Source organism: Calidris pugnax, unplaced genomic scaffold (genome assembly GCF_001431845.1).
Source record: "Calidris pugnax isolate Ruff unplaced genomic scaffold, ASM143184v1 scaffold234, whole genome shotgun sequence".
In the NCBI taxonomy this organism is placed as follows: Eukaryota; Metazoa; Chordata; class Aves; order Charadriiformes; family Scolopacidae; genus Calidris; species Calidris pugnax.
This window is the reverse complement of record NW_015090987.1, coordinates 240,226-265,302: the sequence shown is the minus strand read 5'-3', so window position 1 is coordinate 265,302 and position 25,077 is coordinate 240,226. Positions and strand designations below refer to the sequence as shown.

Below are 25,077 nucleotides of genomic sequence, written 5' to 3'. Positions count from 1 at the left end.
TCTCCTCTGACTATAACTTGATAGGAACATCATGAAAACTTCATGATGTTCATGAAAAGGTAGGTCGGTCTGGTGTGGAGGTATAGGGTGCAGTGGGCACATAATGCAATCCAAACACATCCTGCGACACGTGGGGCTATGTCTATATTGACACCTTTCCTTGGGGATGCGTGGGATCTCTAAGTGACGTGCTGCACACTGGGGATGGCTGAGCTGTCCCTTTCAGAGCATCAGAGGAGGACCTGAGCATCTGAGGAGAATTTCAGAGCATCTGAGGAGGATGTCATTAGAGGAGCCTCTACCTTGTCCTGTGGCAATCTACCTCCCAATTAACCATCCTTCTCTTTGCCTAAAATAACTCTCCCTGCAAGCCAAATCCCTCTGACTGTGTCATGTCTTCAGGGTCATACCAAGCCATTCGCTCCTTTCTGCCCCCAAATCAGTGCCCTCAGTCTTTCTCATGGGCTGGTCTCCTCCTCTGGGCTACCTCAGCCCAGCCTTCACCTCATCACAGTAGCCGAGTGGTCAAGGAGGAGAGATCAGGGTGAAAAGAGGAGAAAGAGAAGCCAGGACCATGCAGGAGAGAGTGTGCTGCAGTGATGCTGAGGGCAGCACTTGTGATGAAGGCAGAGGAACCCCCCCCCCAATTCCAGTGCAGGCACTTGGCAGGGTTGGTGTCCAGCCATGCAAGGAAGACCTGCAAAGTCAGGATCAGGGCTGGACCTTGGGATGCCCTGACCATCAGTTAGGAGGTCCCAGCAAACTGGGAGAGGCTGCGCACTGCAGGGATGTGCTGGAGAGCTGTGGTAGGGAGAAAAGGACAAGAGGAAACAGCCTCAAGTTGTGCTAGGGGAGGTTTAGGATGGGTATTAGGAACAATTTTCACACTGAAAGGGTTGTGAAGCCTTGGCAGAGGCTGCCCAGAGCAGTGGTGGAGTCGCCAGCCCTAGACAGATTTCAAAGCCAGGCAGACGGGGTGCTGAGGGACATGGGTCAGTGGTGGGTTTGTCAGTGTTGGGTTGATGGTGGAACTCCACGGTCTGGAAGGTCCCTTCCAACCTCCACCATTCTATGTTTCTAAAAGAAATGGTGTTTCTCTTTAGTTTTTTATTTGTTTCCCACCCACCCCCACTGCTACAACTCCAAAAGCTGATGGTAAATGGACTGAGGGCTTCTCCCATCAGTCCTGGGCACTGCCACGGAGAATCCGAATGGCAAGGATCTGTGCGTGGAAGGGAGTTGGGTGGGTTTTTTTGGGAAGCATGAGAGTTACAGGAAAAAATGGAAATGCCCCATCTCTCCCAGAGTCTCTCGGGTGCTGTCACTGGGAGGTGCCAAGCAGTGAAACCAGCAAAAACACGCGGGTGCTCCATGCGTGCTGCAAAGCACCATGTCAGCCAGATGCCAGGAAGGGGGCTGGGGTCTGCAGGAGGATAGACCTTTTCCATGCAAAACCAAAGGTGGACACATGGCAAATGTGAGCGTTGAACCTGCAGACTCTGGGCCTCGTGACCGGGGTGCTGCCAGAGGGTCTCTACTGTGTTTTTCCAAAGGTCTATAAAGTAGATGCCTGAAGATGGGGAATTTGTTCACGTCCTGTTGAAACTATCCAACAGCTCCCTTCTGCCAACAAGAGGTCAGAAGCTGGAGGACCTAACCATGGGGACCTGAGCCCTCAGCAGTGCCACGCTGTGCAGCAACCACAGCCACGTTGCTGTGGGAGGGCCTGAAGGAGCCGTTTATCTCGTGCTTGAATGTTTTGCTAAATCCAATGCATTGGACTGGGCAAGCTGTGAGGAAGAGTGTAGGGCAACTGTAGAATCCTGCACCAGGGGAGGAATAACCCCATGGACCAGGACAGGTTAGGGGTGACCTGCTGGAGAGCAGCTCTGTAGAGAGAGACCTGGGAGTGCTGGTGGCTGCAAATTGCCCATGAGCCAGCAATGTGGTGGCCAAGAAGGCCAGTTCTCCTGGGGAGCATCAAGAAAAGCACGGCCAGCAGGTGGAGGGAGGTCATCCTCCCCCTCTGCTCTGCCCTGGGGAGGCCACAGCTGGAGCACTGGGACCAGTTCTGGGCTTCCCCCCAGTTCCAGAAAGACAGGGAACTGCTGGAGAGAGTCCAGTGGAGCTGTGAAGTTGATGAGGGACTGGAGCATCTCTCTGCTGAGGAAAGTCTGAGGGACACGGGGCTGTTCAGCTGGAGAAGAGAAGACTGAGAGGGGACCTCATCAATGCTGAGCGAGAGCTAAAGGGTAGGGGGAAGAGGACAAGGCCAGACTCTTCCCAGTGGTGCCCAGGGACAGGACAAGGGGCAACAGGCACAAACTGGGATGCAGAAAATAAGGAAAACTTTCTTGTGAGGAGTGGCAGAGCCCTGGAAGAGACTGCCCAGAGAGGTGGTGGAGTCTCCTTCTCTGGAGACATTCAAACCCCCCCGGACACATTCCTGTGGGATCTGCTCTGGGTGACCCTGCTCTGGCAGGGGGTTGGACTGCGTGGTCTCCAGATATTCCTTCCAACCCCTATAACTCTGTCACTCTGTGTGGAGCCAAGGTTGCTGGAGTCAGCTGGTGGGCAGCAGAGAGCAGGTCCCCAGGCAGGTCCCTCGTAGGTTAATGCAGCTGATGCTTGTCACCTGCTGACAAATTGGCTGTTTTGAACCTGTTCCCTCACAGACAAAATCCACCACTGGGTTAAACTACAAGAACTTCCCCCATTTCAGCCAAGCTGTGCCAATTGGCATCATGGCTTGAAGCCACCCAGCCCCAAACAGCCCTTGCATCTCCATCCAGGGACAGGCATGATGTGACAATTGGTCCATCTGACACTGATGGGGGTTCCCAGCCCTCCTGGAGGTGGTCTTTCACTCAAGAATCGGGTGCAGCTAATGCTTTGCAGTCCTGAAAGATCTCTGTGATGCTATGTAATGAGATTCATAGTAATTTTAGTAGTAATAAATGAACTAGTAATCTGGAGCCCCTCTGCTGTGAGGACAGGCTGAGAGAGTTGGGGGGGTTCAGCCTGGAGAAGAGAAGGCTCCGGGGAGACCTTGGAGCCCCTTCCAGTCCCTCAAGGTGCAGCTCCAGGAAAGCTGGGGAGGGACTCTTGATGAGGGAGGGGAGCCCTAGGAGGAGGGGGAAGGGTTTGACCCTTGAAGGAGGGGAGATGGCGAAGAGATGTGGGGAAGAACTTCTTGGCTGTGAGGGGGTGAGAGCCTGGCCCAGGTTGGCCAGAGAAGCTGTGGCTGCCCCATCCCTGGATAGGGTCAAGGCCAGGTTGGAGGGGGCTTGGAGCAACCTGCTCTGGTGGGAGGTGTCCCTGCCCAGGGCAGGGGGTGGCACTGGGTGGTCTTTAAGGCCCCTTCCCACCCAAACCATTCCAGGATTCAATGATTCTATGATTTAGTTTGCATTTATCCCAAACATCTCACCAGAAATGAGTTTTACGGAGTAACATGGCCAGGGACTTTGCTGCCTGGTGATTTGGGTTTGCAATATGAAATGTGTTGCCTTGACGCTCACACACGTTCCCCATACCTGCAGCTCCCCCCAAACCCGGCCGTTCTCCAGCTGTCTCTGAGTCACCACGATTTGCCAGCTTCATTTAATAATTGACAGGACCACACGTCTTCCTGACATTGGCTGTTTGCCTTTCTATGTTTGACTTTCCATCCACGGCGCCAAAAGCAATAATGTACATACCAATTTTTCTACAAGTGCTTTCCACCTGTCGATGCCTTTCTCTTACCCACATCCGCTCAGCCCGGTCCCTACATACCACATTTGCTGCCCCACAAAATTCCCTCCTTTTGCCAGGAAACTGTGTAAGTTGTCAACTTCTGCCTCACACCAGCACCTTCACAGCCTGGTAAGTGCAGTGGCTCTGATGATGCTACACAGGGACATGAAAATAAACCATGTGCAGACACTGCCCCACTTGCTGCTTCTTCTGGTCAACATCAGTGTTTTGTACCAATCTCGTATTTTAGTTGGGTGTGAAACTTTCCTACTGAAATAGTCAACCATGCACAGGGACATGAAAATAAACCATGTGCAGACACTGCACCACTTGCTGCTTCTTCTGGTCAACATCAGTGTTTTGTACCAATCTCGTATTTTAGTTGGGTGTGCAACTTTCCTACTGAAATAGCCAACCATGCAACAGATTTGGCTGGTTTTGTATTAACAAATTTCACGGGTTTTTCTTCCAAGGACTCTCTGCAGCAGAACTGCTTTGTTACTGGTAAAAACCTCATCTGCTCTTCAAGATGTAAAAACCAGACTCTAGCTATGAAGTTGGAGGGAGTCTATAGAACTGGGTCAGATCTGGGATACCACTGCATACCAACGAGATATTTGAGGGGTTTTTCTTTTTATTATTATTTTTGGTAGGAACTATCTAATTCCTCTGCTTTTGCATCTTGGGATTTCGCCATGATGAGGTCCCGTTAAGTTCCAGGGAACTCTGTAGTAAATCAACATGAATGGGCTGATCCTGAGGATTACATGTTCACTGGGAAAGTTTGTTTTATCTTTGGAATTGGACACAGTCTGATGTTCTGACCTGGTTTAAGACCACAAAATCCTCTGTTTACGCCTCCATATCCATGTGTTTGCACATGGCCAGACAGAGCAGCTCCATGTAAACAAATTTCATACATTAATCTCAGCCTTGAGAATGAAGTAGATCATGGTTGAGGCCAAAATGAATTGGACATTTTAAGTACACAAACTGGGCCACCATAAAAGGGCATACAGCTTTTCAAAGTCCTGAGGAATAACTCAAAAAATCCAGCTTCTAAATTTCCCTAGAAACAGCTCTGCGTTCAGTGGACCAAATATGGGACTAGATGTGGGCCGGGGGTCCAAGCTTCCATGACCATCCTGCAGTCAATGCAGTCTGTGCAGCTGTGGAGCACATCTGCTCTGAGGTGAGCTGAGATGCTCTGCAGGTTCAGACAAGGAAAATTCAAACTAAATCCCACCCCTGAAACCACATCCTAGGTAATGAACCCTCCATCTTAAATTTCACCTGGTAGGTGGGACTCGCTGGAGGTGTCTATAGCTCTGTAGGTCATGAATTAATAAACCCTCGGCTTTTGTCCCACAAATGTCCTTTGAGAAGCTCAAGGTGGGTTATGCTGGGTGGGTTTCAGGATTTGCAGAATAAGCCTAGTGTCCAGCTGTGGATGAAAATGAGACTGTAGTGGCTGCTGAGGCTGACCCTGCTGGATCACACAGGGACCTGTCCAGCCCATGCCTAGGAGCTGCTGCCCACTGTCAGCAGGGGATGGCTCTTCCATGTCCTCCTTCTCTTCTCCTGCTCCTCTTGGTACCTCAGTTAAGAATGGTGAGTCTTGTAGCTCTTGGCCCCACCATTGTGTCTCTTCCTGCGGAGAGGGGGAGTTTAATCTAGCCTCCTTTAGAAACCCATGAACCCACTTCAGTGCAAGGGATGGACCAGATGGTCTCAAGTCCCTTTTGACCAAATTGGCTATGGTTTCTAGGATTAGCCCAGAATGGACAGCATAAAACCATAGCACCATGGCCCTGATGGTCCTTAGGGCACTTGGTTAGGTATTCATCTCTGTTTCTACTGCAGGGTACTACATTGCTGACTCTGGGCTACAGCATCCAGAAACTATTGCCCAGCAACATCAGCATTTTTAATCATCATCCTTCCATCCTGATGGGCACCAGTGACATCTCTGTCCAGCTTCTGTGCTCTATCCATCCTGATGGGCACCAGTGACATCTCTATCCAGCTTCTGTGCTCTGATCTTGGACTTGCCAGAAACTCTGCATCCTCTGTACCGCAAAGGTGAAGGGAAGCTTCCGTGGACCCAGATATATTTTGTGTTTTGTGCAAGTCCTCACAGATCCAGTCCTCCTTTTTCTCATGCTGTCAGCCACACTGAGCCTGATTTGGTCTAATTCCATGGAAATTTCCCACTGTGCTCCCCACACCTTCCTCCTCAATGAGGCTAGGTTGGCTGTGTGTCCCTACCTCAGTGCTCGTCAGTGAACTAATCAGACACTTCAGAGAAAAGCCTCACTCCTCCTAACTTTTTTAATAGAGAATGTAGGAGTGATGACTTTATCCAGAGATACCTGCATTGTCCTCTCAGGCTCTGACTTTTTAAAATTCTCTTTTAAAACCCTGAGAGCAGTGCAGGTGCCCTCTCTAGACATAAAAGCCAACAACCTGTGGGACCTGAGTATGGTACCCTGTGGCTGGCCCTGCAGTCTTTGTGATATCTCATCTTCTTGATGATGCTGGACATCCCAGGATAAACATCTCAGAGCCCTGAAACCAGCACCTGTCCCTTTAGTCTTCCCCAATTCTCCCCTTCCCCATCTCCTGCAGGGATTGGGGAAGCACCTCCCTGTGCAGGAACACCAGGTAGACGAGGCCCTGGGCAACCTGGTCTAGTTGGGGGTGTCCCTGCTGACTGCGGGGGGGTCGGACTAGATGGCCTTTGGAGGTCCCTTCCGTCCTGGGCAATTCTATGATTCTATGATTCTATGATTCTATGATCTTGGACTCACCAGAAACTCTGCATCCTCTGTACCGCAAAGGTGAAGGGAAGCTTCCGTGGACCCAGATATATTTTGTGTTTTGTGCAAGTCCTCACAGATCCAGCCCTCCTTTTTCTGATGCTGTCAGCCACACTGAGCCTGATTTGGTCTAATTCCATGGAAATTTCCCACTGTGCTCCCCACACCTTCCTCCTCAATGAGGCTAGGTTGGCTGTGTGTCCCTACCTCAGTGCTCGTCAGTGAACTAATCAGACACTTCAGAGAAAAGCCTCACTCCTCCTAACTTTTTTAATAGAGAATGTAGGAGTGATGACTTTATCCAGAGATACCTGCATTGTCCTCTCAGGCTCTGACTTTTTAAAATTCTCTTTTAAAACCCTGAGGGCAGTGCAGGTGCCCTCTCCAGACATAAAAGCCAACAACCTGTGTGACCTGAGTATGGTACCCTGTGGCTGGCCCTGCAGTCTTTGTGATATCTCATCTTCTTGATGATGCTGGACATCCCAGGATAAACATCTCAGAGCCCTGAAACCAGCACCTGTCCCTTTAGTCTTCCCCAATTCTCCCCTTCCCCATCTCCTGCAGGGATTGGGGAAGCACCTCCCTGTGCAGGAACACCAGGTAGCTCTGCAGGACATCTCCAAACCAATCTGTCCAAAAAAAGCAGAATTTTGCTCACAAAATCCCTTCCCAAGGGGAAGTTGCTCTCCAAGGAACTGGAAGATTTACAAGTGCAAATTCGGATGGAAATTTTCCCTCCAGTCCTTTGAAGCACATCTCTGGTTACACTGGTATTTCTGCTTTGGCTTTCTGCTCTGCTCCCACTCCTTCTCTCTGAGAAACCGTTTCAGATATATAACCCATCTGTGAAAAAAAAACAAACAACCCCAAACAACTGTTTGTGCAGGAGCAGCAGTGAGATCCTGACTTCACCCAACGCCAGAGCTAATCATCTGTCAAGGACCAAGTCCCCCTTGTTCTTTCCCCGCTCCCTTTTGAAAGCAGAGTCATCAGATCACATTTTCTCCGTTGCCGGACCAGATTTCAACCAGTTTGATGATCTCACGTGATTTATTTTGAAGGAATTGTTGCAGATTAGCAACGTAAGGTTGTTACTCTCTCTTCTTACAGCTCTGCTCTCATGTCCCTCTTCCTGAGATGCCCATTGTGGTATCATCTTAAAATTATTATGTAAATCCGAGAGCGGCTCCGCTGTTGGAGACGGCGTTAACCCATCTCACCAGGCTCAGCCTCCCCACCAACACAGGCACAAACAGACAGTAAGAAAGGCTAGAGACAGGTGGTTGTGATCATTTTGCTTCTAAAAATGACTAATTTAGCAGGGACCACACTGTGGTGCAGCCCAGCGTTCTACTCTATAACACACTGACGTTAGAAAGGTGAATGGACACCTTTGCCCTTCAACCTACAGAATGCGAAATATGTCAATGAGATCAAAAGCCAAAGTCTTTTTAACCTTTTCAAGATGATATTCTGGAACTTCAGTCTCTTCAAACTTTGCAAAATGAGGTGAGGACAAACGCGAAATTCCTGTGACACAATCACACTGCCACTTGGCCACCTCGGTCTGGAGAGGGCCAGGCAACCCATAAACCCATTGGATTAATTAATTAATTGGCACCAGTCATCTTTTTCCTTCTAAGAAGGAAAACCTCCAGCAGAGCAGACCACGGCAAGCACCTGAATCCCTTTGACCACATTCTAGTCACTTGGGAATGTGCCTAAAAGTGAAGTGTGCTTTCCATGCACACTTTTTTTTGGGGTTGTTTTTGGTAAAACAATGGTCTCTCTAGAGCTAATGCCATACCCTCTCCTTTTGCTGGCTATTCCTGGCAGAGCTCTGCTGTGGATGGTGAGAAGAGGAGGTGGAAACTGTGCTTGTAAGGAATCATAGAAAGGTATGGGGTTGGAAGGGACCTCTGGAGATCATCTAGTACAACCCCCTGCCAAAGCAGGTCCACCTAGAGCAGGTTGCACAGGAACATGCCCAAGCAGGTTTTTAATGTCTCCAGAGAAGGAGACTCCACCACCTCTCTGGGCAGCCTCTTCCAGGGCTCTGCCACCCTCACAGCAAAGAAGTTCCTCCTCATGTTGAGATGGAACTTCTTATAGTCCAGTTTGTGCCCATTTCCTCTTGTCCTGTCACTGGGCACCACTGGGAAAAAAGGCCAGCCCCATCCTCCTGACACCCACACTTTAAGAATTTATAGGTGTTGATGAGATCCCCCCTCAGCCTTCTCTTCTCCAGACTAAAAAGATCCAAGTCTCTCACCCTCTCCTCATAAGAGAGATGTTCCAGGTCCCCCATCATCTTTGTAGCCCTCTGCTGTCCCCTCTCCAGCAGTTCCCTGTTCTTCTGGAACTGGGGAGCCCAGAACTGGTCCCAGTGCTCCAGCTGTGGCCTTCCCAGGGCAGAGCAGAGAGGGAGGATGATCTCCTTCCACCTACTGGCCACCCTCTTCTTGATGCACCCCAGGATGCCATTGGCCTTCTTGACCACAAGGAAGTCCCTAAAGAATGATCCTTGTCCAAGAGCTGTGGCACACACTGCCAAGTTTCGGGGACAGGCACCGCTCTCACTGAGGTCACACTCCATCAGTGAGTTTCACAGCTTTGCCTCGACATTCCTTCCCCATCAGGGTGAATTCGTTGCATCCCAGCTGTTATTTACAGCCTTCAGCCAATGTTATCCTGCTGCTGGAGGTTTGGGACGTGCTGTACATGATGCTGCTTTGAGTTTGTATTTTAGCAATTTGTATGCAGGTCGTGTTGACCCATGTTCACCTCTCGGTTGCCTCTGAATCGCTTCTATCTACCAGCTTCGCTTAACACAGGAAAATGAAATACAGGGCTTTGCAGTGTTTGCCGACTTCTCTGGGACTGTTTGATTTTCCACCCAGCTCACTAAAAGCAGAGAGTCTGCTGCCCTTGTGACAGCACTCCCTGTCTTTTCTGCATTTTCTGAGTCCCCCCCTTTGTATTATTTATGTGATGTACCCAGTCAAGCATTAAATATGTCAATGTTTGCCCATAGAAGAGCTCGCTCACTCCTGCAGGACAGAGCGCTGGGCACCAAGGATCTCCTGCCTGTTACTCATGGCAGCACAGGAAATTGGTTGACACTACTTCACTTTACCCAGGTTTTTTTGTGATGGTTTCAATTAAGACACTTTTTTTTTCTGCTGAAACAGGCCAGGTAGCTTGGCCTCCAAATGAGTTGCAGTTGTACAGGCTTAAAAGTGCTCTGTAGAGGTTTAACTGCTCTGCTCCTTGTAGAAGATCATCCTGAAGAGTCATTACAAGAGGAAATCTACACCGTACAAGAGGAAATGTACACCTCCTACACCTGGGGAGGAAGAACCCCAGGCACCAATACAGGTTAGGGATGGATCTTCTGGGAAGCACTATTGAGGAGAAAGATTTGGGAGTCCTGGTAGATAGCACACTTTCCATGCACCAGCAATGTGCCCTTGTTGCCAAGAGGCCAATGGAATCCTGGGCTGCGTAGGGAAGAGTGTGGCCAGCAGGTTGAAGGAGGTCATTCTCCCCCTCTACTCTGCACTGGTGAGGCCACAACTGGAATACTGCGTCCAGTTCTGGGCTCCCCAGTTCAAGAGAGACAGGGAACTACTGGAGAGAGTCCAGCGTAGGGCAACAAAGATGATTAAGGGATTGGAGCATCTCCCTTATGAGGAAAGGCTGAGAGAGCTGGGCCTCTTCAGCCTGGACAAGTGAAGACTGAGGGGAGACCTTATTTATGTTTATAAGTATCTAAAGGGTGAGTTGAAGGATGTTGGAGCCGGACTCTTCTCAGTGGTTTCCAGCAATAGGACAAGGGGCAACGGGCTCAAGCTGGAACATAGAAAGCTCTATTCAAATATGAGAAAAAAATTCTTTACAGTGAGGGTGACGGAGCCCTGGCAGAGGCTGCCCAGGGAGGTTGTAGAGTCCCCTTCTCTGGAGATCTTCAAGACCCGCCTGGATGCTCCTGAGTGATGGGCTCTGGGCGTTCCTGCTTTAGGAGGGGAGTCGGACCAGATGATCTCTAGGCTTCCCTTCCAACTCTGACAATTCCGTGATTCTGTGAAATGGGCACAAACTTGAACATAAGAAGTTCCATCTCAACATGAGGAGGAACTTCTTCACTTTGAGGGCAGCAGAGCCCTGGAACTGGCTGCCCAGAGAGGTGGCGGAGTCTCCTTCTCTGGTGACATTCTAAACCTGCCTGGACAAGTTCCTGTGCAACCTGCTCTGGGTGGACCTGTTCTGGCAGGGGGTTGAACTAGATGATCTCCAGAGGTCCCTTCCTGTCTTTTTTCAACACCATTTAAACTTCCAGGGTTGAAGGGGTGACATTTGCAGAGGCTTGTGCAGATGAGGTGTCTGCAGCAAACCATCTTTCCAGGTCCAGACCCTACTCCAGGGGACTCATCTGTCCTCCCCTCTTCCATGCACATGTACAGCTGCCCCTGACCTGAGTCCTACCTCATGGAAGTCCCACATGCATTTACTGCAACTCCAAACAGGACCCTCACCAAAGCCTCCCTTCTCCATCCTCCTCCATCCTTTCCCGGGACTTAGGGACGTGGTTTTGTGGTGGACTTGGTAGCATTGAATTGTTGGACTAAACCGTCTTGAGGGCCTTTTCCAACCTAAATGATCCTATGATTCTCTCAGTTCCCACTGCAAGTCAAAGCCTGGCTCCATGTCACACTTCTCCAGCATCTACCCACACCTTTCAGGTCAGGATTGTAGTCCCAACCCCATCAGTTCCACCACAACCCTCAACACACACAAGAGCAGGGACCAGCATGACTGCTAGATGCAAGGGGCTACTTCATCTTTAGTGTCTAACCCACCACATCTGCCCTGGGTGGTTACCTGGTGCTACGAGCTCATCTCTGGACCTCAGCAAGAGAGGGACTCTCCCTAATGCTAAGGCCCCAGGCAGATCCTAAGGCAGGAGAAGTACCCAGGGGTTATACGGTCCTTCAGGGAGTCTGTCATCAGCGGAGCAGTTGGTCTGTGTCCAGGTCCTGTCGAGTTCTTTTCCTCAGTGCTATTTTTGAGCCTCAGTAGATGGCTGAGTTGGAAAAAGATTACATCACTGCTGGTGACGTTGGAGTTGCTGGTGCCAACGCGGTCAGCTGCTCCTTTGGTGGCAAGCGGGAGGGACAGCTTGCCAAGGAGAAGACATCCCTTCTGGCCTACAGTCCCTCCTTCCAGGCAGCTGGGATATTTTTGTCGAGCTCAACACAGCCACAGCAGCCAAAGAAAACTGCAAATGATCAAAGAGTCTGTATTTTTTTGAAACTTTCCGAAGCAGAGGAGGATGGGGGACAGGCATCCTTCCTCCCCTGCCCGGGACCTGCAAAGTCTGGAGCAACCTCGAGGGACAGTGCTGGGCTGGTGGGAGGTGACACCTCAGCAGCAGCCTTAGAGTCTCACCTTTCTGTTCAGACCTTTGTGTGGTGGAATCTCTCATTAGGAGAAAAGAAAGAAGCCAAAGTTTGTGGTGGTTTCAGGTAGCAACGGTGCTCCTGTTCTCCTGGATCTTCCTAAACACTTTCCTACTCTTTATTTGCTTATCTCCAATCAGCGTTACCTTCCAGGTGAGGGGTCTAGAGAACAAGGCACATGAGGAGAGGTTGAGGTAACTGGGCATGTTTAGTTTGGAGAAGAGGAGGCTGAGGGGGGACCTTATTGCCCTCTACAACTACCTGAAAGGAGGGTGTAGAGAGTTGGCTCTTGGCCTTTTCTCCCAAGGGAATAATGACAGGAGCAGAGGAAATGGTCTGAAGTTGCAGCAGGGGAGATTCAGATTAGATATTAGGAAGAATTACTTTACTGAGAGAGTGGTCAGGCACTGGAATAGCCTGCCCAGGGAGGTGGTGGAGTCACCATCCCTGGAGGTATTTAGGAAATGTGTAGACGTGGCACTTCAGGGCATGCTCTAGTTTGTGTCCGTTTGTGGTGGAGGTTTTTTGGTTGGGTTTTTTTTTTGTGTGGTTGCACTAGATGATCTCAAAGGTCCCTTCCAACCACGAAGATTCTGTGATTCTGTGATATTTATTTGTCTATCTCTAATCAGCGTTACCTTCCTAATAGCTTTGAGCACACTCATTTTGAGCAGGGTCTTGTAAAGGCTTTTACATGGGAGGACCAAGCCCCCAACCTTGCCCTTCCCTCCTCGCCATCCCGTCTCACACTCCTATCAGCGCTCACACACTGAACTCTGCTCCGTACAGTAAATATGATTAGGACTGGCTTAGGCTGAAATTATAAACATTTCCAGCAAACAGACCGATGTGTGCCAAGTGGTGTCCTGTGTTCCCCTTTAGCTGTTGTTCTGGGAAAACAAGGGGTTTGTTTTGTTTTCATTTTTCAAGATGCAAAAATAGACGAACAGATCCTCACACCCCTCCTTGGATACATGCAATGCCCATGCTTCTGGGAAAAGGGGATTAGGCAGAAAACCAGCAGCACCAGCGACTTGGTGGGAGCACAGAATGCAAACATCGCGAGCCCTGAGGCACAAATCAGAGGGAATCGTTAAATTTTGAGAATATCTGGTACAAGAAGAAATTATCTCACGCTGCACAGTATGTACGGGGGTGGTTCAAGCAAGATCAGTGCTGGGCATTTTATGGTGGCTGCTGGAAGCCTGAGTCCTTTTTCTCATTCAGCCACGGGTCTGATGGATAACCCTGAGCTGATATTTCCATCTCCAAGCCGTTCTCTTTTCCCAGCAGACCCTCTGTGATCCCTCTCCCTGTGCCACGCACACAACCAGGCTGCTCGGCATGCTGGCCTTGAGAAAAAAGAAATATTTCTTGAGAAAAAGAAATATTTATTGAGAAATAGATTGTCATTTCAGCTCATGCAAGTTTGGCAACGAGGGGATCATTGCTTCCAGCCACACGGACACGGGGCTGCTCCACACAACGTGTCTGCAGCCTCCCCGTGCAGGAGGCTGAACGGGCAATGATGGAAACTGCCTGGTATGTGGAGTAAAATGGTGATATGTAGAATAAAATGGTGATATGTAGAGTAAAATGGAGGCAGAGCATCCCAACGGAAAGAAACTAAACGTGCCAGGGTGTGTGAAAGATGAGCGTGTGCGTGAAGCTGGGCCGTGGGTAGAGCAGGGAAAGAGAAACCGTGTCATTTCCACAGTTCAAAAAGATTCAGGTTTATTCCTTTTCTGGAGAAATGTGGATAAAACAGGCCTGGAAGGGGCCTGGAGAGGGTATCTTGCCTGTGCCTTTGCCCTGAGGCAGGGTCAGCTGAGCTGAAACCGTTACCGAGAGACGTCCAGGAGAACCATCAGTGGTAGTGACCTCATGCCCACGCCAACCTGCTCCCTGGTTTCTCCTCCACCCCTTCCCTAACTTCAGGTGTCCTTCTCTCTCATTTAGCCCACGACACTGTTGTAGCCCCACAGTCTGGTTATTCCCACCTCTCTGCAGCAACTCTTTGCTTTGACACAGGATGTTTTCCTCTCCTTGCTGCTTCTTAGGTGATCTCCTGCTTTGGTTCTGCACTGGGGCGTCTAGTCACTCTGAACCCATCACACCAGGTTTGATTTTATTCTCACTATGGCCAGTTGTGACATTATTTTTAATTTTCAAAGTATAGCCGTTGTTCTCTGGCTAAAGCTTATTTGCTCTGAAGACCGTAAGAACTATTCTGCTAGATCAAACTAGAGGTCCCTCCATCCTGCCATCCTGCCTTGAAGAATGGCTATTAATGGCTATTTAGGAAGATAATTTACAGCTTATCCTTCCCTTGGCACATGTCCCAGCATCTAAGCAATCAATTTAGAGGCTTTTTGAACAGGAGGCAGCACCTCGGCCGTCATGTTTAATAGAAATCAATGAATCTCTCACCCATGTATTTGTCTAATACCTAATACCTTTTTGAAACTCCATATATACTTTGGGCTCCCACAACATCCAGCAGTGATAAGTCCCATAATTTCATTATGAGCTCTTAAAAAAAAAAAAAAAAAGGTAATTTTTAATTGATTCCAAATCTTCTGCCATATATTTTCAGGGTGTGTTCTCCCCCTCCTGGTTCCCGTAGTGTGATAAAAGATGAATAATTACCCCATGTGTATCTTCTCCTCCCCATTTGTTATCTCATAGATCTTTCCCGTATTGCTTTATTGTCTCTTCTCAAGGCTGAAGAGTCCTCTTTCGATAATCTCCACTTCTACAGGAGCTTCCTTGAAGTGGTGAGGCTGTTGGACTAGATGATCACCTGAACTGAATGATCTTCTAACTGAACTATTCTGTTCTATTCCATTCCATACCTCTGAGCACGGTTGTTCCAGGACATTTTTCAGCTTCTATAGTTCTTCTTCCTCTGGTTTTTTTTTTCCCTACATCTGACACATCTGGAGATAACAAACCTATGCCAGGACCATTCAGATGATTGTCATCAGGAAGGCCCAGTGAGGGACATAAGCCTGGCCATGAGGTTTAACGACCAGGTAGGAGCAGGCAGCTGTCTTACTGAAAATTAATGCTTGTAAATTAACTGTTCTTTGGCCCTGAGGCCACCCAGCACCAGGCAGCCCAGGATCATGTCAAAAAAACCCCTTTAGCCTCTAAAATGAGGTGGCCACCCTATGCAGAGTCCTGAGCCCCAGCCTGGGAGTCACTGAAGAGTCAGTTGTCCCAGGTCAGCAGCGTCGCAGGGACCATGACAGCAATTTATGGATGTCCATCATGGGCAGTACCCCAGCAGAGTTTGGTTTGTGACTACAGAGGTATCTTTTAGGTCCAGTGGCTGTATTTACTATAGACAACTCACAAGAGAGGGGGCAAAGCCATTGGCTCTCCTGTGTCTTGGTTTGGCAGCCACATAAAAAGGGGTTAATAGCAACTTCCACCTCACAGCTGAGACACCTGAATACAACAGGCTTCTGGGCCACCTGAGAGGATATCCGCTAATGTGTCTGTGTTTGGCTTTGTAATATTTAGTTTGCTTTTACTGTGCAATATATTAAGATTTTAATTAAGCATTTTGTGTCTCACTCATCACGGGGTGGGGGCAGCTAGGACTTCACCTCTGTTTTTCCCTGGGGGAGATGCTGCAAGCACTCTTATTGCAAGATTTATTATTATTTGCACTACAGATCCATTCTCACAATAAAAATTAGGTGAATTGCCAGCCCGTTGCAGCATTGCCAGCCATAAATCACAGGGAGCTATAAACACGTCGCCCAATAAACTATCAGGAGAAAATCGTGCCTGCTGGGAGAGCATCATAAATGGGAAAGATCATTTACTTCACGCACTATTTTCGCTGCTACGCCTCACGCTGTTTACGCATGGGGAGCTCGGGCTCCGTGCGCCTCCCGGTTGATTGGACGGGGTCAGTCCTTGGGGCGCGTTATAAGCCCTGCCCTCCCGGATGCTGGGACACGGATGCGGGATCTTCCTCTGCATCGCAACGGGGTCGAGCTGCCTGTGCGGGTCGTAGAGCCCCCACCGCTGCGCTCGGTGAGTACCCGGGGCAATTAGCAGCCTCTCCATCATATCAATCCTCATTTACTAGTGTGGCGGCTGCAGTTTGTGGGATTGGACACCACGGTGGGTGGGGTGGTTCATCTCCAAAGAGCTAGCTGCTCTTGAGGTCCATGCCACTCTACAGGACCTGCCTCTTTGGGGGTTCAGGGGAAAAGACTGCTAGGGAAAGTCTGGACACCACGGTGGGTGGGGTGGTTCATCTCCAAAGAGCTGCTCGGGAGGTCCATGCCACTCTACAGGACCTGCCTCTTTGGGGGTTCAGGGGAAAAGACTGCTAGGGAGAGTCTGGCCACCACGGTGCCACTTACCAGCCTTCCACGGGCTTTCTACAAGAGTCAAACTGGTCTTCCACCGTTGGGTAGCCCAGCTCAGATGATGGGAATGGCACGTTCCTGTCCTTGCCTGTCAAGTCAACAGAAATTCAGCTCTATGGGTGCTGCGTCTCCAGAGTCCCTTTGCTAGTCCTCCTTCCTTCGCTGAGCGGCTGAGCCCTCGCTTGGATGCTTGGGTTGGCAGCGATGCAGTTGTGAAAATAGCAAAGTCTCCTCTTGGGAAAAAAAAAAGCTGATCTCTTGGTGTCATCCTTCCCAAGCCCCTGCTCTTGCCTACGCTGAGAAGAAGCCCTTAAAGCTCCAGTACTTTGCTTAAGTTATTGGTGAAAATCAAAGTCAGGGACAGGCAAGAAATCAGGAGGTGGATTTGGAGGGCTGGAGAAGGAGGAACGGCACTGTGTCCTCCATGGCACCTTCCCAAGCCCCTGCTCTTGCCTACGCTGAGAAGAAGCCCTTAAAGCTCCAGTACTTTGCTTAAGTTATTGGTGAAAATCAAAGTCAGGGACAAGCAAGAAATCAGGAGGTGGATTTTGAGGGCTGGAGAAGGAGGAACGGCACTGTGTCGTCCATGAGGCATCTGCATTAGATGTTCCCCAGGTGGTTTGGAGTATCTCCTGAACAGCAGAAATGCCTGGGCGCTGAGCAAGTGGCCAGTTTTCCCTCTGTGGTAGGATGTCTTCCTGGGCTAGCAGCAAAAACCACCCAAGCACTGCCATTCCTCTTTAAATTGGAGTCCTCCACTGCCTGGAGGTTTGTTTCCTCGTCAGGGCTTGGTTGCAGCGCGAAAGGCGCAATTGCTGTCCCACCATAGTCAAGTGGGAGGTGTAACATATGTATGTGTGCTATATGTTATATATACACATGTAAGTATACATAAACATAATTAAGCATGCATGCTTGTTTATATATTCTATATATTATAGTTATTTTATATATTTTTTTATATATATAATTTATAGTCACACACATATATATTTATACACACACATCAAACACAGAGGGGACAAAAATGGCTTGGTGTGGGGTCCGTATCTGTAACGCCTACAAGCACATAACAAACCAGAGTAGCTTGAAGGGAGACAGAGCCAGTAAAGCCCATTTCTAAATAACATCCTACAGCGTGGCAGGAGTTGCCAGCGTCTAACAAAATCAAGTTTGCATACAGGTTTTCTTGCAGGGGGAGCATCTCTTACAGACCCCAGTGAGTTCTCACCAGCCCTTCCTTTCCCACTGTCTCTCCTCTTTTTCCACCTCTGTATTGCTGGAAACCTCATGAATCTCAATGCCTTTGACAGTTCTGGGTATCTGCAAGATGTCGCCGTAAGGGAGGGAGACAGACAGACACAGAGGCATGCACAGATTTGGTTTTTTTTAAGTTTTTTTTTAGTCCAGCCTCCAGATGGGACTGAATTGCAGGAGCCTGCGGGTCAGTTCTTGCTGCTCTGATGCCGTTGGACTGGCAGAAAGGGACGGCTCTTACCTTTGGGGACCTCCAAGCTGCCACTCGGGTGGTACCTTCGGAGAGTTTCCTTTTGCCAACGAAGACCCATTGTCGGGAAATCCCTGGCTGCCCTTCGGCAGGTAGCTCCATCCCCCTCTGTGCTGTCTCCTGTGCTGATGAGGCTTTTCTGAAGACAGGCTGTGCCTTGTCCCTTTAGCAAGTGACACAGTGCAGGGGGGGGCTACCTGCCAGCCACAGCGATTCCTGATGCTAACGTGTAAGATTTGCAGTGAAGATAAAGTGGGGGAAACGAAATGACTTTTGGGTCTTCCCAGGTTCCCATCAGTTACGCGTCCCTTCTGCCCTGGAGCAGAAAGATGTTGATCCCTGCTACACCCTGGGATTTATTGCCCAATTAGACTCTCAAGCAGGCTGAGAGTCTAATGGAGCAAAATCATATTAGGAACATAATAAATACATCATGGAAGATGTGTGTGTTTATTGAAAAATTAACCGTGTTATAGGAAACCCTCTTGCTCATAATTCAGGCACTCTTTGACCTGCTTGTTTTGTGTCCCAGAGAAGGTACAAATATTTTTTTCCTTTAATTAGCCCTTGTTTTGCACATTCACTGCTTTTCCCCATCCACTCATCTAGTCATTCAGTCACAGAAGGCACAGAGAGGGCTCAGGGACCTTGTCAGCCCCTCCAGCATCTCTGCTAGGGTGCACTGTCGTGTGCAAGTGTAGGAACCTGGATTGTACTGAGATGCCTGAATCCTCCAAGAGGACTGAAACCTATGGTAAGATCACAGGCTCATAGGTTCATTGGATAATTCAGGTTGGAGAGATTTCAGAAGATCTCTAGGCCAACGTCCTGCTCAAAGCAGGGCCAGCTATGAAGTCAGATGAGACCACTCATGGTTTCATCCAATTGGGTCTTGATAACTTCCAAGGATGGAGATTGCACAACCTCTTTGGGCGACCTGCTCTGATGCTTGACAGTCATCATAGGGAAATATTTCTCATCATATCCAGTCTAAACCTCCCTTGTTTCAACTTATACCTGTTGTTTCTCATCCTTCCATCATGTACTGCTGTGAAGAGCCTGTCTCAGGCTTCTTGATAGCCTTCCTGTAGGTAGGGGAAGGCTGCTTTTGGGTCCCTGCGAAGCCTTCTCTTCTCCAAGCTGAATAAGCTTCTGTCCTTGGTCTGTTATCCTGGGGCATTTCTCCAACCCCATCTATTTCAGTGGCCTTCTGCTGGCCTCTTTCCTTGGTCTCTTATCCTGACGCATTGCTCTAACCCTATCCATCCATCCATCTCGGTGGACTTCTGCTGGCCTCACTAGAGTAGGCATTTGCTAGATTTCTGTAAAGACCTCACTCACCTCATACTCTTGATCCCTGTATGGAAACCCCACCACATCCCCTGTCTTCCTCTCCTCTGATTCAGATGCAGAGACTTTCTGTGGGCACCTCCCCAGTCCTTCTCAACCTGCAGCTTCTTGTGCTTTGGCTTACATTTGCCTGTTATTAAGAAAAGCCATGGGCACCACACAATTGGGGTTTTGCTCATTTATTTCCCTTCACCTGATAGTAAGGTAGATGATGAAATGAGCAATAACTTGGATGTGAGAACAATAAAAATCCACCTTACCCTGGTGGCCATCTTCTGAGGTGAGAACAGGAGCGTCTGATGTTCTCTCATATTTTGCATTTTTTCCTAATGTTGATTTCTTATCTAAGAAGTCAGAGTTAATCTTTCACCGTTTTCATGTCCTCTGATCTCTAGTTGGCATCAAAAAGAAACCAGCTAAGCAACTTAGTCTTGGTTGGGATTACTGTAGAAAAAGTGTTTCCTCACTCAATAGAGCATCTCAACCTGTGGAATTTGGGGACAACTGCAACACAGTAGCACTCACAAGGAAGGTTTTCACTTTCTGTCCTGGTTTGAGGTAAAACAGAACCGACTTTCTGTTCAGTAATTTTAAGAAAAAAATATTTCTCTTTTTTAAGAAAAAATGTCCATCCTTTTCCTTCATTTTAAAGCTTAACATATGAACAAGAGTGTAGTCATATGTGACACTATGGTAGTTATAACAGTGTCCTAAAGAGCATGGGGGCATCTGCACAGGTTGGTGGGGAGGTGGAGGGAGGTGGCATTACCCAGTCCTATATTCAGTGGAGAGTCCAACTACGTGGAGTTTCTGTTGTTGATTTGTTTTAGGTATAGGTTATGTGAGAGCTGAGCTGGGATGGAGCATGACTCACATACCACCTGGGAATTCAATGGCTCCTTCTATCAGCCTTCAGCTTTCCTCATGATGGGCATCCCAGGCCTGGAAGCCCTTCACCACTGGATCTCCATCCCTTTCTGTGCACTGTACCTTATTGCTCTCTTGGGAAACTGCGTGATCCTATTCATCATAAAGAAGACCCAAAGTCTTCACGAACCCATGTACTACTTCCTCTCCATGCTGGCGGTCACTGACCTGGGCTTGGTTCTATGTACACTGCCTACTACTCTGGGCATTTTTTGGTTTAATATGCGAAGGATTGGGTTTGATGCTTGCTTCACTCAGATGTACTTCATTCACATACTGTCCTTCATCGAGTCCTCTGTGCTCCTGGCAATGGCATTTGACCGCTTCATTGCCATCTCCCGTCCACTGAGACACTCGTCCATACTGACCAAGACCACTGTCATGAAAATAGGTTTGGTGATTATATTGAGAGGTATGGTCTCCCTCCTTCCCATACCTTTCTTGCTCAAGAGACTAACCTATTGTGGGAAGATCGAACTTTCTCACTCTTTTTGCTTCCATCCTGACATCATGAACCTAGCCTGTACAGACATAAAAGTCAATGTCTTCTACGGTATGATTATTCTTTTGTCAACGGTGGGGACGGACTTCATCTTCATTGTGCTGTCCTACATCTTGATCATTAAAACTGTTATCGGCCTTGCAACCAAGGAGGAGTGTCTCAAGGCCCTGAATACATGTGTCTCCCACATCTGTGCTGTTCTGGTGTTCTTCATCCCAATGATCGGACTGTCCATGATCCATCGCTTTGGAAAGAATGTTCCACCTCTGGTTAACACTTTGGTGGCCTACACCTACCTTATCATTCCTCCTGCTCTCAACCCCATTATCTACAGCATAAAATGCAGCCAGATCCGTGAGGCTTTGCTCAGGGCACTGAGGAGGAAGACTGAGTCAGAGTGGTAGCTTCCCCAACTAGTTCTGCCAGAAGGTGCTAGTGGACTGGTTTCTTGGTCAGAGTTAGCGGACTGGTTTCTTGGTACTCCATCCAAGCGGGTCACTGCCAGATTGAAAGAACTGCAGATCTTCTCAGATGCTGTCCCTCAGCCCAGAGCTGTGATCTTCCAAGTTTTATCCTAGCACGATGCTTTCTTCCCTTCCAGCAGCCTGTGAACACCCCAAGCAGTAATGCTGGTGATATAAACAGATGGAAGCCCCAGTGAGAGGGAGACAATTACAGCAAAATGGGCTGCATGATTTTATCTTCTCAAGTAGTGCATTGGGGTGGATCAAAGAACCGCTGAAACGCATGTTATGTGAACTCTAACAGCCAGATAACAGCGTGTAAGCTTCACCCAGCGCCCCTTAGACAAGGTCATGGGTCCCTCACTGGCCATTACAGCACAGATAACCCCAGCAGAAGGCTCAACAGGACAGAGCTTGGACCAAGACCTTGGCGTCACTCTTAATATCCCAATGCTTAGTTGGTCAACTGGAAACATGCAGCAAGATGGAGCTCAGTTCCAGAGGCTGAGTACAGAGTGTTTTCTGAAGATTAGGTTCTGTTAAATGGGCTTCACTGGCCATTACAGCACAGATAACCCCAGCAGAAGGCTCAACAGGACAGAGCTTGGACCAAGACCTTGGCGTCACTCTTAATATCCCAATGCTTAGTTGGTCAACTGGAAACATGCAGCAAGATGGAGCTCAGTTCCAGAGGCTGAGTACAGAGTGTTTTCTGAAGATTAGGTTCTGTTAAATGGGCTTGCAGCACTCTCAGTCCTCCTAAAAAAATGGCTCAGCCCAACATGTGCTGGCAACCTGGGCTGGCAGACCAGAAAGCCCCCTGCATCCCCAGCAGTGTGGCCCCAGGGCCAGGGGGGGATTCTGCGTCGTCACTCTTAATATCCCAATGCTTAGTTGGTCAACTGGAAACATGCAGCAAGATGGAGCTCAGTTCCAGAGGCTGAGTACAGAGTGTTTTCTGAAGATTAGGTTCTGTTAAATGGGCTTGCAGCACTCTCAGTCCTCCTAAAAAAATGGCTCAGCCCAACATGAGCTGGCAACCTGGGCTGGCAGCCCAGAAAGGCCCCTGCACCTTGTGCTGCATCCCCAGCTGTGTGGCCAGCAGGACTTGGAGGGGGGGATTCTACCTCTCTGCTCCACTTTGGGTGACCCCTCCAGTAGTGTCTCCAGCAGGACATAAGTGATTAGATAAGAGGTAATGGTTTTAAACCATTACCATTAAGAGGGGAGATTTAGATTAGCTACTAGAAAGAAATTCTTTACAGTGAGGGTGGTGAGGCACAAGAACAGGTTGCCCAGGGAAGTTGTGGATGTCCCATCCCTGGAGGGGTTCAAGGCCAGGCTGGATAGGGCTTTGGGCAGCCTGGTCTAGTGGGAGGTGTCCCTGCCCATGGCAGGGGGGTTGGAACTCGATGATCTTTAAGGTCCCTTCCAACCCAAACCATTCTATGATTCTATGATATTATGCTGGGAGGGCTGGAGCCCCTCTGCTGTGAGGACAGGCTGAGAGAGTTGGGGGATTCAGCCTGGAGAAGAGAAGGCTCCGGGGAGACCTTGGAGCCCCTTCCAGTCCCTCAAGGGGCTCCAGAAGAGATGGGGAGGGACTCTTGATGAGGGAGGGGAGCCCTAGGAGGAGGGGGAAAGGTTTGACCCTTGAAGAGGGGAGATGGAGCTGAGATGTGGGGAAGAACTTGTTTGGTGTGAGGGTGGCGAGAGCCTGGCCCAGGTTGGTGCAAGAAGCTGTGGCTGCCCCATCCCTGGAGGGGTTCAAGGGCAGGTTGGAGGGGGCTTGGAGCAACCTGGTGTGGTGGGAGGTGTCCCTGTCCAAGGCAGGGGATGACACTGGGGGGGCTGTAAGGTCCCTTCTAACCCAAACCATGCTATGATTCTATGATTCATCTGTATTTCTAAAGTGTTCCACATATCTACAAGTGATGGAAACAGTGCTGTTTTTGAGTCTCTTTTTGATGTCATCAAGCCTTACCATCTTGCCAAGTCTATTGTTCCAGCCATTGTTTTGCATTGAATGTAATGCGTGTGTGCAATATCTTCAATAAAAGATATCTATTGGTTGTAAAAGGTCAAAAGATTTGATGAAGCTAATTTTTTTCTGTTCATATAATGCAGAGACATTAGGTTGGAGTTGCTTAAAATCTTCAGGATTGGCTGTAGATGAGCATAGGATTGTGTGAAGTAGGGATGCACCAGGAGGGCGCCTGGGGCTCTGGTGGGGCTGGTGGTGAGGCTTGCTGGAAAAAAAAAAGCATTTCCAAAAATATATCAGGAATGGCTAAACTTACTGATGCTATGGACCACATATGACAATTTTCCAGCTCGGATCTGCCAGGGACTGATGGTACTTCTCAGAGGGGTTGGAGGAGGAGATCTCCTGGGGCAGTTCACAGCTGGGATATGACAGTGTGTCCCAGTATCTTATTGCTCTGCTCTTATTGCTGGCTATCAGCCAGGCAGAAAGGTTTCATGATCCTCCTGACTTACTTCCTCTCAGGGACAGAATAAAATGACCCCAAATCTTTTGTGCCTCCAAATTGTGGAGCTGTGTTTTCACTGGTCTTAAACCATATTTTGGCCAGTTTGGACCACGGTGGTCCAAATAAGAGGAAATGGCCTGTCTTCGCCTTGGAAAGGTGAAGCAGCAGAAGGCACGGGGGCAGGATTTCACACCAGAACCGGCCTGTTCCTGCCTGCTGCCACTTCACACTGTCTTCTTCTTCAGACTAACCCAGGATTACACATAACAGTATCTGGAATAGAAAGAAAAGAGTAATGAGGGACCTGCTCTGTCAGGAGGTTGGACTAGATGATCTCCAGAGGTCCCTTCCAACCCCATATCATTCTGTGAACACCTCCATAAAAAATACCTAGATGATCTCCAGAGGTTCCTTCCAAACCATATCATTCTGTGATTCATTCTGTGAACACCTCCATAAAAAAGATGGGAAGGGAGAAAGGAAGATTTCCAAGGGGAGGATTCCCAGGGCACTGTGTGTTTTGTGTTAGTTATTTTGCTGAGGATCCTGGTGGGCACAGGGTGAAATACTCCGCAGCAAACCACACCAGCAGAACCTCTGCCTGAGCGTTGGCACAGCAGCTCTTGGGGTGAAGGTCCCGTTTTCAGGGAGAGACCACCCAATGGGAGCACTCTTTGCTCAAAATACCTAAGATCCAACCTGGTGCTGTGCTTGCAGCCAGCTATTACGAAGAGAAAGATCAACATAAGGGAACAAACACAACTTTCGGCGGAAATGCCTGGAAATGAGGTTTGCTGGAGAAATGCTGAGCTTGCAGCACCCTCGCCCTGCCCTGCTCCCATTCTGAAAACTTCCAGAGTTTCTCCCTGGGCGTCTGCGCTTCCTGGCCTCTGAGAAACAGCAAAAGCCCAAGGAGCCTCTGCCACAGAGAGCAGGCGCTGGGGGAGGATGTCCAGGGAGGAAACGTGTGGGGAAGGGTTAATTAGCACATTTATTAGCAGAGCTGGAGGCTGCGGTGGAGCAGGGCTTGCAGGGCATTTGGTGCATCTCCATCACCCACTTCAGCAGAGCTTCATCTGCCGCTTCCCAGTGGGTGTAGCTGGAGGGTCCCAGGCAGGCGCTCCAGATTTGGGAACCTCTTTATAAGGTACTGTCTTTTAGGAACAAATGTTCAAAACCCTTTATTGCCGCCTCTGGGAACGGGAAACTTAATTGTGGTTTAACGTCTGCGTGAGAGAAAAGAGAGACAGATGAACCACTTAGAGCCGCTAATTCCTATTCTGCAATGCCCCGAGCTCTGCGCTTTGTACCGTGGGATCACTTTGTAAGTGATTGCAAGTACTTGCTGATGGATTTATTTCTTATGAGGCAATGGAAGAGCAGCGTGAGACAAATCAGAGGCATCTCTTGAGGAGAGGAGAGGAG

General features: G+C 49.0%; 2 protein-coding genes across 4 annotated transcripts in view; both read left to right on the top strand.

Moving 5' to 3' along the window:
* The first annotated feature begins 10,846 nt into the window (after positions 1–10,846).
* On the top strand, positions 10,847–21,629 carry LOC106894948 (olfactory receptor 51G2-like). Of its 3 annotated transcripts, none has more exons than XM_014954003.1 (2): positions 10,847–10,868; positions 20,157–21,629. In XM_014954003.1, the coding sequence occupies exons 1-2, from the start codon at positions 10,847–10,849 to the stop codon at positions 21,098–21,100; spliced, it is 966 nt and encodes a 321-aa protein (XP_014809489.1). In that variant the 3' UTR covers positions 21,101–21,629. The 3 variants fall into 3 exon arrangements, with proteins under 3 accessions (XP_014809489.1, XP_014809488.1, XP_014809490.1); XM_014954002.1 differs by lacking the exon at positions 10,847–10,868 and adding an exon at positions 16,028–16,069 and having other exon boundaries at positions 20,098–21,629; XM_014954004.1 differs by lacking the exon at positions 10,847–10,868 and adding an exon at positions 17,101–17,134 and having other exon boundaries at positions 20,184–21,629.
* Positions 15,954–25,077, top strand: part of LOC106894950 (olfactory receptor 51E2-like) — a 15,082-nt gene continuing 5,958 nt past the window's right edge. Inside the window, exon 1 of the mRNA XM_014954005.1 lies at positions 15,954–16,069. The gene's annotated coding sequence lies outside the window, so the exon portion shown is untranslated. The remainder of the gene's footprint in view (positions 16,070–25,077) is intronic.

Bases quoted from the DNA above. Each gene is read 5' to 3' on its own strand.
- LOC106894948 (XM_014954002.1), top strand. From the start codon at position 20,126: ATGGAGCATGACTCACATACCACCTGGGAATTCAATGGCTCCTTCTAT.